Raw genomic sequence first — 22,811 nt, 5'->3', positions numbered from 1 at the left:
GACGAATTCTTTATCTTGACACGTGTAGATTTAGAGGTGACAACGTACGCTATAAATCTGGCCATGAGGTGGAAATGGATATATTTACAACGGGACTTGATGAAAATAATGATACATATTAGAAAACCACAGTGTAGACGTGTGAATTTCGGTAGCACAATGTAATTGACTTCAAAAAATTATGATTTTTAACAAAATTTAATTTTGTTTTCAAGAGTGTTTGGTTGCACCGTCCGCCTAGGAAACTATGAACATGTTATACTTATCTATGATTTTGTTGGCTTCATAACAAAAATTACATTTTAAATTTTTAAACTAATATCATTAATGGTGTCAATTCGGTTGTACCTGTATAAGTCACTACTTTAAACAAAATGGAGATTTTAAAAAAGGATATCCTGTTCACAACATTCCCTGCTGAATATTTGTCAGAATTATTTTTGGAGCTGTGAATTAAATTTAGGGTAAAGTGAGATTTATGTAAGACCTCAAATATCAAGTGTCAGTTTTCAGGACTATCCTGTGAATTGATGTATCGCTGGTCACCCTACACGTTTCCCCACCTTGCCATCAAACTGATTCGCCGTACTATACCATGGACAGGTTCCGTATACCGTTGTCATTTTTATCCTATTAAAGTTATGATGAATGCTAATGCACTGATAATGTTTACTGCTGTATTTGGTTTGAAATACGATACCTATTTAGCATAATTTAAATTCGCTGTGCTTTACATAAGTTTGCCATTTCCGTCTTTTAGTAAACAAACCAAAAGATAACAACAAAGTATAAACCAATTTTAGATCATTCGATGGACTTAAAAAACAATGCTTTTAAATAGTAAAAGTAAAGTTAGTCGTCTTAGACTAAAGAAACGTATGTTTATTAGCTTTCTTCATGCTCTACTCTCCATTTTGACGTTTCTAACTAAAAACTAACTAAAACTATAAAAATTGCAAAAAAAAAAAAATCTTTACTTACTACAAAATACAAATTGATTTTTAACAAGTAGAAAAGCGCCCATAGATCCACTGGTCCTTTTACAATGAAGTTGTTTGATTGAATAGGTTCACGATTTTTACTCAGTTAATTTATCACCATTGGGTATCCAGTATCTACCTACCTGCATCTACATTAAACCGATAGCGGCTTATCGATAATAATTTATGTGCGCTTATAGGTAATCATCAGTATCTTATTAGTATCTACATGGGTAATTGCAGCATACTTTGTATCGATTACTATGCAATAAATTACGGCTGATTATTATTATAATAATATTATTATTATGGTTAATTAATCAATAATAATGGTAAATTAACTTTATTACACAATAATTTTAAGAATCTTGTAATTTGAACAGAGCTTTGGAGTAAATACATAGAAAGCTGAGAACTAGTAAATAAATAGCATAAAATTTTTAAGACATAGGTTAAACAATTAATGAATTAACACCACGACCGACATGTATAGAGATTTTTATGTAAGTCTTTGAGCCCGTGTAACTATATAACTATACATAATCATCATCATCATCATCAACAACCAACGCCAGCCCACTTAGCGCGGATCTCGTCTCAGAATGAGTAAGTAGGGTTTTGGCTACAATCTAGCACACTGGGCAAGTGCGGATTGGCAGACCCTACCTACACTCTATACTACGGTTTCCTCGCGATTTTTTCCTTCACCGCTAAGTAAGTGATATTTAATTGCTGAAATCACATATTATATTATTTATTATACATATATGTAGATTAGTCCAAAAAGTTAGAGGTGCGTCCCCGGGATGGACCTCCGATGGCCGAGGCCACCTCTTTTTAGAAACACATTTTTGAGGAAATCTGGAAAACAGACAGATAGAGCGTGTCTACAAACTTTTATTGAGTTTGATTGATTAATGTTCAGATGAGAATGAAATTAGGTTTGTATGGAGAGTGCTGTGGAGCGCGCTAGAGTGACTTCTCATAAGCGTGCCATAAAACGCGCCAGGTCGGAGGAACGAGCGTAGTTCATTAATACAAGCACGTGGCGTGATTACCCGTGCAGTAACGGTACATTAACCGAATGCAATCAAAGTGGCAACGAAGCCGTTTGTGGACTCTATTTCGATTTACCGGCGACTTGTACCTATGATGTTTACGATACACGAGCGTAATTAATTTTGTTTATTGAACACAAATTAACCACATTTTAACTATCGTATAATAAACATATTCACATTATTAAATAACTAGCTGATGCCCGCGACTTCGTTCGCGTGGACTACACAAACAACCCCCTATTTTACCCCCGTAGGGGTTGAATTTTAGAAAATCCTTCCTGTGTATGTGTGTGTATGCGCCATAATTAGGGGTGGCGCTTCCAACATAATCGCTATCCGCATGCTACATTTCAGCCCGATCGGATCCAACTCGTACCTACTTATTTTGAGCTGTGCGTTGATGGAGCAGGCAGTCAGTTAGTCAGTCAGTATATATTTATCTAGATACGTCATGTAGAAAACACAAAACTTTAAAACACCCATCATTCAGGATGAATACTGAAACTGTTATTCACGGGATTGATGAAGAAAGTCAAACACAATTTGCATAATGATTCCCTATGATTACCTACTGACCTACAATAGCCCTAACAATACAGGTAGCTAGCCAATTGACCAAAACACCACCGGCACCGGCTCCATAAAATGTCATTATTGAACTACACTATAGAACTCTTGTGTACATAATATATTTGGTAATAAATTAAATTGTTTTTAACTTTTTAGTGTTTGTGATTTTTGAAGTCAGTTTTTATTTTTTCTTTATTTTTTTTACAGCTTTCAGCACTCCGAACACTAAGTAGGTGACGCCGAAATCTGCCAACGCGCCTAAAGAAGTTTCCACTTCAATAAAATTACCAACAAGTAAATTAATACAAATCACTTTACAATAAACTTGACTGTGCCAATATCAAGACAACAACAGTTACAAAGCAAATCAAGGTCAGTATTAATGAATGAAACCTATGTAAAAAGCTCGAGCGTGAGTACAAGTATATAGGGCAACATGCAGTAGGTACGTATAAATATTGTTAGCATAAAGGTCTCGTCAGAAGAGAATGGATTACATGTAGTCTAAGAGCCTATTGTATTGCAATGTTTAACAGGAATAAAGAGAACGAAAGATTATTGCAAGAAGCAGATTTATATCTAGGTAACATATAAACTCCAGATTTTTACAGTAGTGGTAGGACACATAAGCAGTTAAAAAAAACCTGATGGACGTTGGGGACCCAAGGTGATAAAATGGTGACCTCGCATCGGCAATCGCAGCATTGGAAGACCCTCCACAAGGCGGACAGACCACATCAAACGAGTCACAGAAAGCCGCTGGATTCAAGTGGCACAAGACTGTGGCGTATGAAAGTCCCTACAAGAGAGCTCCGCCTAGGCCCTAGACGTCTAAATAAACAAATAAAAATATTTTTTACTAGCCGATGCCCGCGACTTCACCCGCGTGGATTTAGGTTTTTCAAAATCCCGTGGGAACTCTTTGATTTTCCGGGATAAAAAGTAGCCTATGAGCTAATTTAGGATATTATCTATCTCCATTCCAAACAGCCAAATCCGATTAGTAGTTTTTGCGTGAAGGAGTAACAAACATACACACACACACACACACAAACTGTCGCCTTTATAATATTAGTGTGATTCAATTAAACTTTTGCAAAGCTCTTACAAGTATTTTGCGTTCGGCGTTTGACAATGACTATGATGATGACCCCGTTTAAAAAGAATGCATTGCAAAATTCTGTACCAAAAATGTTAAAGGTAGTAAATATTTTCGTCATTTCAATATTTTAATGTGATCAAGATATCATCTACGCGAATGTGGCAGAAAATCTAGTATGCCAAAAATATAGGTCATACTCATCATATCACGAACTAAAATTGGTTAAATACCAAGGACATGCTTGGATAAATAAGAATGTGTTATGGATACCAATCAAAATTAATATAATAATAATCAGCTTTCCATAGGATGTGACTTGAAGGAATACTTTGTTAAAGATATTTTAACTGCATCTACTAATTTATTAGTATTTTATTTAAATTTGTCAGTGCTCAGGTGCTCAGGTAGTGCAGGTTAACAGCTTTCTAAGACCGATTGCTATTTGACCCTCGTGACCTGCTAAGGGCTAACTTGTTGGTAATATTTTATATTGGCATTCAATAAATAAAACTCTCAATTATTTCAAGATATTTGTGATCTTAATCAATGTCAGCTTATGGTCTTTATGAATGGGACGGGTTTACAGAGCATCAACTACTTTTTAACCCCCGACCCAAAAAGAGGGGTGTTATAAGTTTGACGTGTGTATCTGTGTATCTGTGTATCTGTGTATCTGTGTATCTGTGTATCTGTGTATCTGTGTATCTGTCTGTGGCCTCGTAGCGCCTAAACGAATGAACCGATTTTAATTTAGTTTTTTTTGTTTGAAAGGTGGCTTGATCGAGAGTGTTCTTAGCTATAATCCAAGAAAATCGGTTCAGCCGTTTGGAAGTTATCAGCTCTTTTCTGGTTTTCTTATTACTTTTATCCCAGGACCACCAGAGGTTACGTATTTTCTGACACAGGAAATATGTACGATTGAGTAGTGTTAGTAAGTACTAAGAAAGCATGCCTAGCCTACGTGCTAGCTTGCTTAGACGGCCAATTTTCAGGTATCTGATAATCAAGGTACATAAAACCATTACTTACCTCACGTTAATTCTCCAAACTGATTTTTACGTATATTTTAGGCAATATCCTTAAAAATATGTCGCCAATACTCCCAGACACTTCCCGCGTCGGCCGTATTGCTTTGCAGACGCTTTAAAGCTCCCAAAATAAGTAATTACTTAACTGCACGTAAATTCTGATGCTCCATTTTTATATATGTCCACCAGATAACTATTTTAAAACCTTTTACAAGAAGACAGACCGATCCAGAGGGCCAATCATCCCCTAAATTCAATTTTAATGCCTCTGTGGGTTTGAGCGCGAGGGCATCATTATCTACGCGCATGAGACTGAGTAAGACATGTATTAGGATATATTGACTTCTCTCTCACTCTCTTATAGTTTACTTATGTCAATTAATTATTAATATTAAAAAAAACAGCTAAAAATTAAAAAATTGGAGAATTCACGTGAGGTAAGTAATGTTTTTATGTACCTTGATTACCTGATACCTGAAAATTGGCCGTCTAAGCAAGCTAGCAGGTCTGTAGGCATGCGTTCTTAGTACATACTAACACTACTCAATCGTCCACATTTCGTTCGTCAGAAAATACCTACGTGACGGCTGGTGGCCCTGGGATCTTTCACTATTGTAACAGAGGTTCATAATATTATTTCAATTGGCAAATGTCAAGCTGTCAAGATGGACGTTGCTTAGATACATAATTATTTATTTGAAAATAATGTTTTGGAAAACTCCGATACTTTGGATCGTAGGCGCGGAGTTTCTAATTTATAAAATATTATAATCACAGTTAAACGAGAAAACATCAATTCAATTATAATATCCAACAGTCAACCAAAGGCCAAGAAAAATCAACCCAAACCCAAACCATAGTCAAACTATTTTTAGGGTTCAGTAAGTATCTGTAGAAAAAAAAATGTAGCCTCGACTGTTGTAGTCGCGTAGGTGTGCATGGCACCATTAAATATCGTAAATATAGGCGATGACCCTCCGCGCAGCTGAGGTTCCCGCATCGTAGTCGCTTTGTCGCGCAGGTTTGGATGATGCATTAGGCGCACTTTCTTTATATTTTATCTGCTTGAACTCAGCTTATTTACTTTGACAAAATACGTTTAAAATTCATCATTATCAGGATCAACCCATCGCCAGCTCACTACTGAGCACAAGTCTCCTCTCAGAATGAGAAGCTACCACACTGGCCAAGCACGTATTGGCACACCTCACGCACCTTTGAGGGAGCATTATGGCCAACTCTTAAGCATGCAGGTTTCCTGACGGTGTTTTCCTTCACCACTTCGTTGTCTGTCTGTGTGTCATCTTTCAAGAGAATCAAAACTTATAAATTGGGTATTTCCCGTTTACGTAGAATCATGAAAGGCAGGTAGCAATATCTTATAGCCCAAGTACTCTACTCCTGTGGCCCAAGTAAACAGAAAAATCCGACAACTGAATTGTCATTACATAAAAAAAAACTTGTACGGAACTCTTCATGTGTGAGGCAGACTCGCACTTGACCGGTTTTTGAAAGTTATGTCAAATAAAATTTTTACATGCAATAACAAACAAAATGAAATACAAGCCAATTTATTCCTTATTTCATCGGGTGAAAGTCGATTTCAATTTAATCGTAGGTATATCTTGAAAAGCGAACTATTATACGACTACGTAAAATGGGTACATTTTTAAAGCAACGACATGTTAGAAACAGATATTTCGTTTTGGTCGTGTTAAACTATGTGAGTCATTCAGATAATTCTTGATTTAGTGATGTTCGGTCAAAAATATTTCATGGAACGTATAATTAACATAACATTGATGTTACTTTTGAAGAGATATTAGCTGCCTTATTGGATTTATATTATTATAGAAATTGGGTTTTAGAATGGCACAAATAAACGGTAATTTATGAATAAAAGTTTAAAAAGCGTGAAATAAAAATTAAATTAAAAATTTAAAAAACCCCCGACACATAAACCTCTAAAAAGTAAAAAAATAATAGGTAAGTATGTATGGGCCCTTTAAGAATAGTATAAATAGTAAAGTTTTTATCCAAGCGTTCGTTGCGTCGGGGGACCGCTAAAGACTATTCTTTCTACAACAGATGACTTTCATAGTCTATGATAGGTAGCGGTCCCCTGGCGCAACGAACGCTTGGATAAAAACTTTACTATTTATACTATTCTTAAAGGGCCCATACATACTTACCTATTATTTTTTTACTTTTTAGAGGTTTATGTGTCGGGGGTTTTTTAAATTTTTAATTTAATTTTTATTTTTAATATTCATTTTCTTATATTTTTTTTTATTATTGCTCAAATAACTATTGGACTCAAAGCGACTATGTTTATAAAGTCTAGATTTTTGTAAAAAGCAATTTTTTAAATTGATTCTATTATTACATTAATCCAATAAAATAAAACCAAAACGACGACGATGAAGACGAATCAAAAAATTAAAGGTCATGACTAAGTAAAGGAAAACCGTCTCCAACGTCTAATTACAAGGATTTTCACCACAATCCTTATGAAAATCTGTACATATTGGTTATATTAATTTTATTATCATATGGCAAGCAAAAATAACGTGAAGCTTGCTAATATAAGATAGCAAAATAGGCTAACGCTTGATGACAATCATGCTTTATATGTAATCTATGATGAGAATATGTACTTTAGAATGTAATGATGAAGGTCTTGGTTGGATAGGTACATAATATAAACAGTTCCTAAGAGATTAAATTATCTATAGGTGACACTGGATTTAGAAAATAACTAATCTAGATCCAGCTTAGGACGACTAATGTCTTGAGTTTAAATCCAAATTCTTTATCTTATTTCTCAGGCAAATTGTGGACTTAATCTTTGGTTGATATAAACAGGTTATTTGTAATGGAAAATTCATCATTGTCATTGGTTATTGACGGCAAGCAATCTAAATCCTGCGTAGAACGATAAACACAATGGTAAACTGTCTCCTGGACTAATGCAATGCCAGGCGAGAAAGCTCGTTCGTGCACCGGCGTCGGCAGAATTTGAACGTTTGCGACATCAGGATAGGCGTATAGATAGGACTGATCTTAAAAGGTCAGAGTTAAATATCAGCGCAGCACATTAAGCTCTACACAATTGGGAACTTTAATGTTATTCTGTTCGTTTCAAAATATTTACCGTGAGAGCAAGATTAGCCGAGCTATTTTTGAATTGGAAGGAAATAAATAAAAAGGATAAAGGTTGGTCAGAGTTTGTGGTACTTATTACGGGTATAATAATATGTACAAAGGAAAATAATATAAATAAATATAAATTGTATCAGGAAAAAGGTAATGAGAATTTAGTAAGAAATAATTTGATCAGATCTGTGTCAGAGTTTGATTATAATAAATAATCCACGTTGGTTATTTAGGTACACGATCTACATTAGCTATCTTGGAAGATTTGAACAACAAAAAAAGAAAAGTAAATGATAAGGTGGCATTAAAATCAAAGTCGCTACACATAAGTATATAAAATTGTAAGTAAGTATAAATATTATTTATATGATAGCCTCTATCTATAAAACCCTAGAAATAACGAGAAATTAAAAATGTGAGACTTGCTTAGGAGTTTTGTGGCTGGTTACCTTTTTAACATAATATACTACTAACTGTTAACTTTACAATAAGTCTATTAACAATTTCTCTGAAGGCGTGCATGGGGAGAAATATAACAATATTCAAGCAGTAGTCGGCAACATTGGCCTTTGTTACACTACAATAGTGGCGACAGTCCACAAAAACTAGTTTCGAGCAGATGAATAGAAAACATACAAAATGAGTCGTTAAATTACTATCAACTGATAACAATAGAAAGTTGAAAAGATGAAACTATACGGGGCAAAGTTTGGATAAGTAGGTAGTTGGTGCAGCTTTGTAAACAAAACAGGTAAATCTGACTTAGGGTCACTCTAATTTTTAAAAGGAGATTGTATACGAAGCTAGGAAAAGGAATAATCCTTGTATTGAAAGACTAAGTAAAAACTAAAACCTAACCTAAACTAAAGAATAGATAGAGTGTTGGTCAAACAAAACTCTACTCAATACAAAAATACAGAGGAAAACGCAGTAATAGCATAGCGCCTACTTTACCGAAACATACATAAAGATGCAAAATTTACAAGTGGGTAGAAGACATTATTGGAGAAAAAAGTTGTTGCTTTACTTTTGAAAGTAGAGTCAACTTAATTGAATTGCGAAGTCGTAAATAACGGTAAACAGAATGTTCTCAGGAAGGTTTGAGGAAACCGTAATGATATTGACGTGTGCTGAGTTAAAATTAAATTGTCTTAATCAAGAGATATCCTTTAATTTAAATAACTAAATGGGTTTGCACTTGACTGCAATCCCACCAAGCAGGAGATAGTGCAGCCTAAGGTGGAGAGCGCCTGCCCAGAAGATGTCTATTCACTTTTCTTTTGAAGGTACCAATATTAAAGCTAGCGGGAAAAACGGACGCCGGAAGGGCATTCCATATTCTAGCAATGCGTATTAGAAACGAGGAAACAAATCGCTATAACAAGTCAACAAAATGTCCTGAAAAACGGATATGTTGACATCAGTAAACCTTACAATATGATATGTTTAGAATTTGAGATAGGTACTATAAAAGATTCTCAAAGTCCTGGCAACAACGGTAAAAGGTAAATAACACTTCAACCACAATAACAGCTCAATGAGCAAGTGTTTAAGATTTAATATTGCCCACTATTTACCTCATACGTACCTTTAGCAGGAAAACAGATGTAAATATATTATGTCATGTTTACATTCATAACACTGTAGGTAAATATACCTACCTACCTACCAACCTACTGAGGTTCGACGAATGAATAATTCCATTGAACAAGAATAGCATGACGTATTGTACGTAATACATCGTGAATTATTAGCGGCAGAAGCTTTCCTAGATGTGAATCTAAAAGAAAAAGCAATAGCGCGAATAGAGAAGCGAACGTTATTAAAGCTTGGCCCACGCGCCGATGAATCATGCGCCTGCGCGGGACGCCTGCCCTCCCCCTCCCTCCGACCCGCAACACACCGAGAACAGCAAAAACATTACCTACTTTTGAATAAGTTCCCTTTCTCTTTCTACACCTCCGAGCAGCTACGTTCGGGGCCATTCATTATAACAAAACAAATCATAACAATACTCATGCCAAATATATTGGTCTTGAAAACGCTTATGTAAATTTAATTCTTCAATCTGAAAATGCAAATGGTACTTTTCGGCGGAAACGCAAAACGTTTTTATTTTGTTTACACAAGTAAACGGTAAACATTAAATGGCAAATAAACTCTTAAATAGCAGTAAATTCACGATGACAAAATAAAAAGTCCTTTCACCTGCGACGCTTTTGGAAAAACACGAATAAAATCAAGCTTTTACAAACACATTAATTAGCTATACCTACATACTTACTTTAAACTAATAAAGATAAGAATTATTCCGCACGAATTTAATTGGCTAAGGTATCTATACTTACTCACTCGAGTACGTAAAACGATTAATTTCAATTTGTATAGACTACCGCAACTATAGCATTATTATAGCATATAGCATTGCCAAACAAAATGATTAAACTGTGGGCATTCAATAATATTATTATGTTAATTCATTAAAATAATAAAATAATCAATAAAAAGTAAAACTAGGTAATATAAATCAGCCGAGAGCTGATCAACGTCTGATCGAGTTAACCTTGTGACATCAGGTAAAATTGTTTTAGAGCAAAAAGTTGTTCTAAGTTTAGAAGTTCTAAACTTCAAACATCTCTAAAATTCTAAATTAGAACATAAGTTTAAAAGTAAAATTATTGTAAGCGTTTTCCAATCTGTCAGCAATCGAGTGATTGCTGAGTTATAATAAAATTGATATATACTTAATAAAATAATTTTACGTTTAAACCTATTTCCTAAATTAGAATTTTAGAGATGTGTGAAATTTGGAACTTATACATATTATGTACTACTAAAGGCAAAATTTAGATATGTAAAAAAGTCGTAAAAATGCTTCATGGAAGTAATAATGCACTTATTAATTTAAACATTACTCGTAATGTAATGTCACATCACGTCGAGTGATTGCAGTCAAAGCGTGACGAAGTTGAACGAGTGACCATGAAGTGCGTAGAGCGGCCGGTCGCCAGCGCTGTACGTAAAAACGGTGACTCACCGACAGAGAAAGGATATTAACACAGTCGTGCGATAGAAAAGGAAGCAAAATACAAGAAAACTGGTTTAAGATTTCGAGTTTCAATCCGATATGCTCCTGTCTCAGTCAACTTCGCTTGAGTAGCGCTGTTCCACTGCTGTTCAAAAACAGTAGGTCCGAGTAGACCTCATCTTTTACTTTTTTCCACTTGAGGTAGTTTGTAATTAATGAGAATTTATTCTTCTTTCGTTTGAGTTTGAACCGCTTGGGTTTCTTGTAATGCGTATTACAGCAATTAGTCACATTGTGCAGTATTAATCGTTTGGTGGGTACTTTCACTAGAGATTTTTAAATGTTTTTGTTTTAAGCTAAAATATCATCATAATCTTATCTGGGTCTTATAAGGGTTACCTACAGAGCATTTTCTTTATCTACAGTCTGTGAAGCGGTGATGTCACCGCTGCTTTAGTTCTCTTATCTCGTCGCTGATAAAACACCGAGTTAGGAATGTACTGTCACGTCTGTCGGAGAAGCGTTGCACTTGCCAGAACCATTCTTGTAAATATGACGTTTATTATGTGAAGCGTCAATTAGGCGTCCAATTGACGATAATTCATCGGGTTGCTACAAGTGCTACAAGTTAGCTATTAATTAAATGTAAGTAGGCGTTTGTACAGAGCGACTGTCGCGTGCGGAGTTTACCAAGCCGAGCGGCAATGCTGAAGAAAGTCTACAAAGATTACAGGAATTTTCCGACTGGGTGGAAATGATCGCGTCTCGGTGAATCATTGCGTGTTTTTGCCCGGTGCTCGTAGAGAAAACGCTCGACTCCACTTGATACAAAACGCTGGAGTGGCAATTTAAATTGCTGTTTTAAATTTTGCTAGATATACCTTTATAGACGCCGGTCGCTGGCCGCTTTTATTGCGTACTCGTGAACGGGTTGTACCTACTCGTTCTCGAGTAAAATTATGATGTGAACTGCAAATTTTACGAGACGTATTTAATTTTGTAAAAAGGGCCAAAAATGGGTTAACATGATTTTGTGAACCGTTAATTGTAGTGTTGTTGAGATGTTTTTGTTCATTGACTCGTCAAAAATACTCTGAATTTTGCTGATTCTTTTAGTATTCGTGGGTACGACAGTAAAATGACACCCGAAAATAAAATTATATTTCTAGTTGACTCTACAGATCAAGATACATTTTTAGACGATAAAATTTAATCGATAATAAAATTGGTAGAAACGTGAAAAAATTGTCACGCTTTAGTTAGCAACAGCGGATGTTAATCTGAATATCGTCGTGTTGTATTGATTATTCGTTATGCTCGGTTGATTCCGCTCGCCGACTCGAATCTCGTGGTCATTATCCAATCTTATTATTATGCGCACATTACTTTATTGATACCTACTTACTTCACTGGCTCAGTGACCCAAAGAGACTCTTTGAATTGCCTCCAACACTAGCGCAAGGCAGCTTCTATGCTTCAAGTATACACATGCCTGACCTGCGGCATTTTACAACCATCAGCTCTTCTGAGGGCTTGTTAATTGTTAGTCAATGCTTACTTCATTCCTTTAAGACGTCCAGCAGGATGTTATCTCAGGATCACAAAAATAATCTTCTCCTGTCCGGCACTATCGACTTTACAGACTTAAATGATATATTTTCGAAGTAAAATAAGTAATATTTCAGCGTCTTTAAAGGAAAGTTATGAAATGATAACGTTAGTGGTAAATTAGATACCACTTATGCTTTGTTTTGTAGATATGTAATATTAATAGTTACGCAACAATAAAGAAACACAGTAATATGCTGTTAAACGGTCACTTCACGTACAAGGTCATGACACAATGGATTCTGAATAATTTACGCATTTCAAAATTTTTCTTTAGCCATCTAATATGCCTATTACAAAATATAATTATTTACTAAATTCGGAAGAAGAGAATTATGATAACGTAACAAGAGCCTTATACTTACATTAAAATGATTAGAAAAACGTTTAAAAGAATTAATATTGAACTAAATTAAGACCGTTTTGTGTTTAAATTAAAACTAAAACATTAAAGCAAATCTATTAATAATAATAAATTCAACAAACCCACTAAAGTAAAATGTTATCACACATTTAGAAATAAAAAGAGCAATTTATCATTGAAAGTACATCGACTAAATTACGAACATAATAATACAAGATATAAAGACAGAACAGGGCATAATTTTATTGTGGGCCAACAATCGTTAAGGCTACTGTTACGACAGGAACCGGTTGGACCACTTCTGCCGAAAGCCCGATCAGTTTTAACGCCATAGACAGAGGGACCGCTACACGGTTCCATTTTAGATCATATTGCTTTCTCCCCTTATCGATCACTTCTTAAATTGTTATTAATTTCTTATCAGATGATAGCTATACGTTAAGCGGATGGCTCGTCTTTTGTTAGTCGTTCCATTTGAAGATGTTATTTAAGTTGAATAATAGATAATGACTTGGTTACGTTTGTTACAGGTTAATCAACTTTGTGGTAACTGACAACATAACAAAATATCAGTTAACGACCAAGTATACAAAGTGGAACAAAAATATCAAGTGGGATGGATCAACTAAAACTCAAGTGAAACAATTTGCCAACAAATGGGACTTATAGTATCAGGGAACTAAGAAGAATCTTGATTATTATTCTTAATTATCAAGAGTATAGTAAAAAAATAAGAGATAAAAGAAGATCTAGACCCATATTTGCTGCTGTCATATCAAGTAGGTAATATTGATTTACGCGGCATCGTTATGTAAATTATGTTAAACTTAAATCTGCAAATTTTAAAGGATTTACATTTCAAGTTGTGAATAACGCGATAAAATTAGAATACGTTCTAGAATATTAAAACGGTGTGGTTGATTTAAATCGATTTAGTGAGTCATCGCAGTACATTTATTAGTATATCATTTTCAAAGTGAAGATACAGAATTTAATGTGTGCTCGTAAATATCGCCGGTAGCTGTGTGCCAAGATGCTTAGCTTCCTGCTATACGAATTAGTTGTCACGCTTCCAAAAAACAGTTCGAGCTGAATTTTCATCAATTTCTAAGTGACTCGGATGTATCCACCCGTAAAATTCTGAAAATGACGTGCTTTGACATTGACATGATCTGATAGTGAATGAAATTCTTCAGTGTAAAGTTCAGGTACATTCACCTGGGATTCTTTGCATAATATTACGTATCTTCGTCAAAAATACGTATTGCAATAAAAATAAAAGTTTAAATTATTATTGACAGCTTCCCGATTTTAATTGACACCCTCAGATTTTATTTGCACAACATATTATTTTCGTCGCTACTCCGATGAATAATGCATAGCGACAGCCGTATTGCATATCACTTATCAATCTACGGAGAACCACGTTATTTTATAAAATGTAATTGATTATTCAATCATTGGCAAGGAGCAATGAATCTTTTTATATGCATGCTCAAATTATCGCAAGTGCGAGTGCCAACAGAAGTGTGATTGATGTCCGATCGTTGATGCTCCACGTGAACCGAAGATTGACAGCGGAGCGAATCTCGAAGCATACCTATGTAAATCAAATTGGCTAAGTGGTATCGACTTCCTGTCGAACTTAAATTAGCTAAAAGCTGCCCGAAAGCGAGGCATCGGCCACCGAAAATACCGAAAATTATCCCGTAGCGTGCTGAAAATTGTTACGCGTTTAGAAATGGGTAGGTAGGTAATCGACGAAATTTGGAGCTCGAGGCTGCGCACCTGCAGGCGCCGAGGTTCATTCATGAGAACGAAACGGAACGAGGCTCATAAGAGGTCGAGAATAATCCGCGGCCGATAATAACAGTTGGCTTTTCTTAGAATTAGTACGGTGTAAAGGCTTCGACGGAGGGGCTGTCGCCGTCCCTCTCGCTCTGAAGGAGGGAGAGCGAGAGCGCGTGGGCGGGGCAACCGGTGTTATGTCACGTCTGGGCAGATAGAGGCGTCCGAAGGCTCGCATGCTGCACTCACTGTATCCGTTGTACTTCCCGACTCTTTATTATGAACGTTTGTAAGAGGAGCCGAGGTCAGTGCGAGATGAACAATACTCGGGTGCGCTTTTACAAGGAACTTATTTTTCTTTGAGAAAGATTGTTTCGCGCTTTTTTTTTTTGTTTTACATCTTACGCTACTTTTAAATAGCTGTGTAGTGTGAAACTAGGGCTGTAAGTAATTAATTCAATAGAAGTGTTATCACTCATCAGTATTATGTATGATAAAACTTTATTCTTAAACGTGACACAAAAACGACTGAACCAATTTCAGCAGTATCTCAAACATTACACTAAGTTTTGTCAATGCCGGTTGAGTAAAACTTGAAATCTGGTACCTAATTTGTAGTAAGTAGGTTTACCTATCCGAGTACCTATAACGAGGACGGAATCAAGGGTAAAAACTAGTAAGGAATCGTAGAATAGGTACCTATATAGTGTAAGGATAGCAAGACTTTTTGTTCTTAATTTACCTAATTCTGTAGTTTGCGCTTAATTTTTATATAATTAGGTGGTTTACGATCAGGCATGCGAGAATTGTTCACAATTCAAAGGAATTGGCCCGAGTGAACTGCTTATGGAGCAAAGCCGTCAATTTTATTGCACGAGGCATTGGCAAGGCAACGTGTGTAAATCACACATTTATGGCTATTCCGTATTATAAAGGCGACATTGCTAACCTCGCGTCGTCAGCAAGAACGTTATATTGCCACTAAACCTAGCACTACTTTACGTAAATCTAAGTTTAGAGAGTTAGATTTTATTTTTAGATTAAATTCTAACCTCCTTTCGTCAGCAGAAAAGCTTTTGCTACTAAATGTTACTATGAGTAGGTACATACCTAGTAAAACTAAAATAGAGAAAAGAAATTTTTAAATCCGTTAATTCTTGTAATGTTAAATTGAGGTTTGCTAATAATATTTTAAGCTGGTTTTTCAGCTTACCAGATTTAGGAAAAAGATTGATATCTGACCTTTACTATCTTTTAATGTAATCATATTTCCAAAAATACTTCTAAATATATAATCAAGATCAAAATTATGTACATACTAGTGGATTTAGTTTTATAAAGATCCCGTGGGAACTGTTTGGTTTTCCGGGATAAAAAGTAGCCTATGTCCGTCCCTGGGATATAAGCTAACTCTGTACCAAATTTTCTCAGAATCGGTTAAACTGTTGGGCAGTGAAAAGGTAGCAGACAGACAGACAGACACACTTTCGCAATTTATAGTATTATAGTATGGATGGATGTACAAGTAACCAGTCCCAGATAGACTTGATAAGTAGACAGTAGATTAGTGGTAACACCACCGAATGTTTTTTCAGCTGGTCTCAAAATAGTCTAGTCTTCATTAACCTGGTTCGCGGGACTTTCATTCAATGGAATCAAACGTTCTTCTATATTTATCTTATCTACTCTCGATTGCTTTCGATTTGTTTGCTTAACTAAACTCTCGACTGCTGCAAATCGAGGTTGTAAATAAAACTAATTCGTTTAAGTTCTTTCCACATAATCGACCGACACTCAATTCAAGAGTGAAAAGAATAAAAGGTCTTATATTTTAAGGTCACTTAAATTTTGAGTTTCTCTGATATATTTATATTATGTTTGTATAGGAAGACCTAAAATATTTTAATAGTTTGTTTACATATTTTAGTTTTTACGCGCATTACACAATACAGCTACATACTACCTCGGTACAAAAGCCATAATTTTATTTTAAAGTCTATTTTCACTAAAATCAAAAAGTTCATAAAAATATCACAGATTTAGTTTCTGTTGTATTTGGCGTAAATCTTATTATAAACAATAACATGATCAAAATGTGTAACGATTGGATACCGTTGATTTTAGACAGAATGATGTTTTATCGAAAGATTGATTGAGTAGTTTTAAATAGGGCCAATTAAGTACATAGCTTACTACATAAGGTTAGAAAACAATTTAAAGTAAAAGCATCTAGTTTTAAGTAGAATGAATTTACTATCAAAGCTAATTAGGTGCTGATTTATGTAGAAAGCACCTTACTGAAGATCGTAAAGGATGGTGGTATTTAATTGGCAAATCAATCGGGCCACTACAAACAACCCGAACCAATTAACCCCATGCAAACGTCTAGAATTGCTGTCGATTAGTCTGAACTTAGGAGCGAGGGAAACTCGAACATCCCCGAAGAATAAGTTACTTTGTAGGGAGGAGCACTTTAACTGCGCTCAATATTAGGCAGGTAAACTGAATTTTGATTCTAACACTGATACCTACTGATGGAAAATGCATAGCTTAAAATGGTGGGTCTAGGATACCCGCGCAACCGCCAGTCCGTTGAGGAACAAACACAGGTTTTAGTGGGTGCAAGCCCCACATAACCTCTCCGTTTCCCCTGGCGAAAGGGTATTCGTTAGGCATTTCCTGTGTATAAAAAAAAGGGTCATCTAGAATCATGAAATTTTGAACAGGAGTTCCTTAATTTACTATGACCATTCAGTGACTATAACGTTGAAGGTAAGCACAAATAAAGGGTTTTGAACAGTCAACCCAAGGGAATAAAATAAAGATGACTTTGAGAAGTCAGATAGTTCCTGACAGTTGCCGATGGGTAATCTCATATTTTTAACCCCCGACCCAAAAAGAGGGGTGTTATAAGTTTGACGTGTGTATCTGTGTATCTGTGTGTCTGTGTATCTGTGTATCCGTGTATCTGTGTATCTGTCTGTGGCATCGTAGCGCCTAATCGAATGAACCGATTTTAATTTAGTTTTTTTTGTTTGAAAGGTGGCTTGATCGAGAGTGTTCTTAGCTATAATCCAAAAAAATTGGTTCAGCCGTTTAAGAGTTTATCAGCTCTTTTCTAGTTTTCTTGTAGAAAAGAAGGTTAGATAACCGTTAGGTTCTTAATATTATGTCAATTGACAAATGTCAAGCTGTCAAGATGGACGTTGCCTAAATACATAATTATTTATTTGAAAATGATGTTTTGGAAAACTCAAATACTTTGGATCGTCGGGGGTGTTATAAATTTTTAATTTACACTTGTACATATTATGCACCTAGTGTAAGCGATAGAGGTAAACAAAACAAATTAAAGACTAACAGTTCAATTTACCACACAATTACTTATTACATATAGGTTATCGTTCTCACGATCACAAAACATAACGGAAGTAGAAATAGACATCAATAAACAACTTGGCTTTTTTGAGTTAACATTGCTAATGCCTGGCAATAAAATACTAATCCGGTCTAAAAGAAAAAAATATTAAAGAGATATTTGCTTAGGTAGAGGAATCTCATCAACGTTTTTGAATATTAAGGTCCAGTTGAATGATTATGTGACATTATCAATATTCATTACCGTTCTAATAGGGGTCTCTCCGTCACTCGCTTCATACAAACGTAGTTCATCTCTCATTGGAATACTTACCAATCATACTCAATGGAATATTGTAGAAACGTTCCGGGAACTAATATCTATGCCTGTGGTGTTCCACATTTCCGTTAAAATATTTTTCAGGTTTCAAAGTAACGCGGGCTTAAAACTCACATACAAATCTTTGAGCCCCTGTAATTTTAAAACTACATATTTTTAGAAAAATGTAAAACCCACAGGCACAGATATTAGTTTCTAGAATTATTATGTCTGCAAAATTTCATGGACTGTGGTTGCTGATATTCAAATAAAATTGGGACTACGATAGTATGGAGTAAGTGACGGAGAGAGCCCTGTTAAAGTTTGACCACGAATAAATTTAAATGGGATTGCACAAGTCAGTAGTCATACTTTCTCCTGATAAAGGTTAACCGGCCCTTTTTTATTCATATCCATTCTTAAACTTAAAAAAAATATTAAAGACAGATTTGTGCCAAAAATAAACCGTGGATTGTGCAACCCGTTTTGTTTTATTGACGATTTAATAAGCGACTCGATTAGCATAGAAACAAGTGAATCGCTTAATAGTTTTAAACCAAGAGGTTACAGGTTCATTCCCACGCAGTTAAAAATAGAGCTGGATTCGATGCGGTTTTTATGAGTTGCGCACGAGTGCTATGTCTGAAACATTTCTATCTTGCTTTAATAGACTTGTTAAAGGAGTATTTGTCCAAATATTGAGAAATCATTTTGAGATATCCTTAGAATTCATGTTATTCTGACGTACCTGAGTTTTTCATAAAGAGTTATAAATTATTTTTGGAAGTTTCAAACATGTTTTAGAAGAGCTTCTAAAAGTTGTTGTTAAACTTATTATGTTGTTGTTAACTGTAGAATTTTCTCACAGCTATGAGGTCCTTCTAGACCGTATCCTATATACTAGTCATTGACGTTTTAGGTTACAAAACATGACTTAAGTTAGTTAGTATTAGATACCAATCAATGTGACAAAACGAAAGTAAAAACTTAGGCTAAACTATCTAAGTAAACTAAATGTAAATAATAAATGACGGTATCAGTCAGCCAGTTATGTAAGACACGCATCGCCTTATCAGCATAATCTTGAACTTGATTCGCATCACGAATCTAATTTCTTATCTACAAGCGAGTCACGCATTGCCAGTAACAGAAACAAAATAAAGAAATTACTCTATATTCATCATAATAAATTACATCCATCCATCCATACTCCATACTAATATTATAAATGCGAAAGTGTGTCTGTTTGTCTATCTGCCTGCTTTTCACGGCCCAACAATTTAACTGATTTGATGGCTAGAAGCTTACATCCCGGAGACGGACATGGGCTACTTTTTATCCCGGAAAATAAAAAAAGTTCCCACGGGACACTTAGAGGCCCATCCGTTTAAAAGATTTATATGAAAGGTACAGAGATGGCTTGCGTCCAGGAAATCGACATAGGAAACTTTTTATCCCGGAAAATCAAAGAATTTCCATGGGATTTTTAAAAGCTAAACCCACGCGGACGTACTCGCGGGTATCATCTAGTCCTAAATAATTTGTTATGTTTTTACATGGTTTTTATCGTAATACAAGAGTCTGAGTCTTGGTAAGTTTTTGAGTAAATATAGATAGGTAGGTATAATAGTCTTTTAACCACAAGTCTTTAACCAAAGGTTGCCTAGCATCTGCTTGCAGTAGGTACTAAGGTCGCCTTTGAATGCTTTTTATTCCTTGTTAATTTATATCTATTTAAAGTGTGCAAATTATAATAATATTTTTCTTTTTATTGTCACTGGAGTTAGCGTAAAACATTAGTTTCCTTGAAGTGTACTAAAACACTATCAGTAGATAAAACACTATCATAAATTAAAAAAAAATATTTAAACGATCAGTGTCATAACAGTATTAATTAAGTAGGTATATTGAAATAATCCATGTCTTTCATTTAAAAGAAAACCGTTTGTCGGTTAAATTGATATCATTATAAAATTAGTTCAAGTAAACCACCGGTTTTACTCCGGCCCTTGTATAGCACTCAATTAAATAAGTGAAAGTAGAGCACCGTTGTATGGGGAGGCGCCAATCTCTTTTAATTACGTTAATCGACATCGCTTATTATTGATTGAAGTTTATTAATAATTTCATTATTCTAATAAGCGTTTAGTTAGTTTCGTTTGATTTACAGGTTCCACTTCTGTAGGGACCTAATTAAAAACATTGAGTCGATTACTTTGTATTGCACATTCAAGTACAAAGTTGTCTATTCCGTGGAAACAAACTAAAGAATTCCTTTCTAACTAAAAAACTCGTAAACCTGGTTTTGTTTACTCAAAATAATTGCATTCAAGCGTTCAAGAATCGATATTCAGCACAGCAGAGCTGCTGGCAAAATTGCGCTGAAGTTTCAATAAAGAGAAACTTTAATATGATTTTTACGAAAGCAGACCCGTGAAAAAAGCTTGTAGCTAGATAAAATGCTTAACTTAAAGGTATGCATTGTATTATACTAGCTTAGGACCGCGACTTCGTCTACGTAGACTAGGTAAACAATTTTGAAACCCCTATTCTACCCATTTAGGAGTTGAATTTTCAAAATAAGCTTTTTAGCGGATGTCTTCATCTTATTAATAGCTATCTACGAGTAGCTAGCATGCCTTTCAGCTCTACGGTTCAAACCCCGCCCGTTGCACTATTGTCGTACCTACTCCTAGCACTAGCCTAACGCTTAGTTGGAGAGGAAAGGGGAATAATAGTCATTTAACATGGCTAATACTCTTTAAAAAAAAAATCAGCTTGATCCGTCCAGTAGTTTGAGCTGTGCGTTTCAATAGATCAGTCAGTCAGTCAGCTTTGCCTTTTAAGTACGATATAGGTACCTAGTTACCTATATTTAATCTATACTAATAAATAAAATTGGAGTGTCTGTCTGTAATTTCGAAATAACTACCTCATAATAAGCTCATATGGTTATTTGAACGATACCAACACTGAATAACACGTTTTTAAAATTTTTGTCTGTCTGTCTGTCTGTTTGAAAAGGCTAATCTCCGGAACGGCTGAACCGATTTTGACGGGATTTTCACAGACAAGTTGAGGATTGACCAGGGCGTAACATAGGCTACTTTTTTAACCGACTTTCAAAAAGGGAGTTGTGTTTTTCTACCTATGTACACCGAAATCTCCGAGATTTCTGAACCGATTTGCGTAATTTTTTTTTTAATCGATAGAGAAACTTTGCGACATTGTTTCATAAAAAATTTGGAGTCCAACTCCTCAATCCTGATGCTGCAGGGGATCTGACCGATCCACGCGGGCGAAGCTGCGGGCAGCGGGCATCAGCTAGTTTATTAATAAGATGTATCGTGGGCGATATTTTTCCATGTCGAAAGTTACGTCATAATACGTCTTTATCATTTCGCAGAAAAGATAAGCCGCGATAAGAACTGGACAGGAATTATAATTAAGCCAGATAATGGCCGTAATAGATGAGTAACGACGTTACGCTAGTAATTAACAGTTTTTTTTGGAACGACTAATTGACGACTTTACATGCAACTTATTTATTAAAATTAATCTTTGTTTAGAGAAATTCAATATTCTGTCATAATAACCACGGTTACATACATATTCATAGATTCAAAGCACAGTAGGTACCTACTTGCGGAGTACTATAAATATGTTTTAGGTATAGTTTCGAATTTTTCCATTAATGGTTGCAAAATGGTTGTAGATTTATCTACGTGAAGGTTTTTTTTCTCGTTTTTTATAAGTAACACACACGGACATAATAAGATATAACACTATGGATATGGGACAAGGGTGCGCCACCCGACCACCTTTTGAATTGCATAAAAAGCAAGCTTTTTAGGTACTTTACCACGCTACATTAATTAATTAATTAATGTAAATTATATACATTGCAAGTTTTTGTTGAAAGGTAGGTATGGCAATATTTTATTTGACATGGTATAATATAACTGGTTTTGCTATGATATGTATAGCTGGAAGCGGACCATCAGGCAGAAAGGAGATTCCAATTTGACATGTGGTTGTTGGACATATGTAATTATAATCCGACAGGGTCTGCAGGGAACGTTGTAGTGTCGGTCATTTATAAAGTCCGTCAGGGCAGTGAACGTGTTTGCTCTTACCAAGATTAGCGTAGTTTGCTCTTACCAAGATTAGCGTAGTATCCTGCAGGGTGCATCATGAGAGAACCGATCACCGAAGTAAACTTTCCATTTGTCACTTACCTAAAACGGACAAATCATAAATTATAAGATTTACAGGGTAGGACATGAATGGTAATAAAACTCTGATAAATAAACTTGATTGGTTTTGTAAAGTTGGACCACACTGACGGTAAGTAGTGCGTGAGCGTCGCTAAAAAGCATCTTATTTCAAAAGTTAAGTTTTTTTTTTCCTTAAAAATTAGACATGTTTAACTCTAGGTTAAACTCACGGA

The 22,811-nt window shown here is 35.3% G+C and overlaps 1 protein-coding gene across 4 annotated transcripts in view; it reads right to left on the bottom strand.

Moving 5' to 3' along the window:
• Window positions 1–22,811, bottom strand: part of LOC123865996 (transcriptional enhancer factor TEF-1) — a 124,701-nt gene that overhangs the window by 66,239 nt on the left and 35,651 nt on the right. The window contains exon 2 of one of the 4 annotated variants that reach the window (XM_045907259.1): window positions 22,523–22,599. The exons of the other annotated variants lie outside the window; for them this stretch is intronic. Within the exon in view, the coding sequence (XP_045763215.1) occupies window positions 22,523–22,556 (34 nt within the window). The 5' untranslated portion in view covers window positions 22,557–22,599. The remainder of the gene's footprint in view (window positions 1–22,522; window positions 22,600–22,811) is intronic. 4 annotated transcript variants of the gene reach the window in all.

Source organism: Maniola jurtina, chromosome 6 (assembly GCF_905333055.1).
Source record: "Maniola jurtina chromosome 6, ilManJurt1.1, whole genome shotgun sequence".
NCBI lineage: Eukaryota > Metazoa > Arthropoda > Insecta > Lepidoptera > Nymphalidae > Maniola > Maniola jurtina.
Note: the sequence above shows the minus strand (reverse complement) of the source record. Positions and strands in the feature narration are given on the sequence as shown.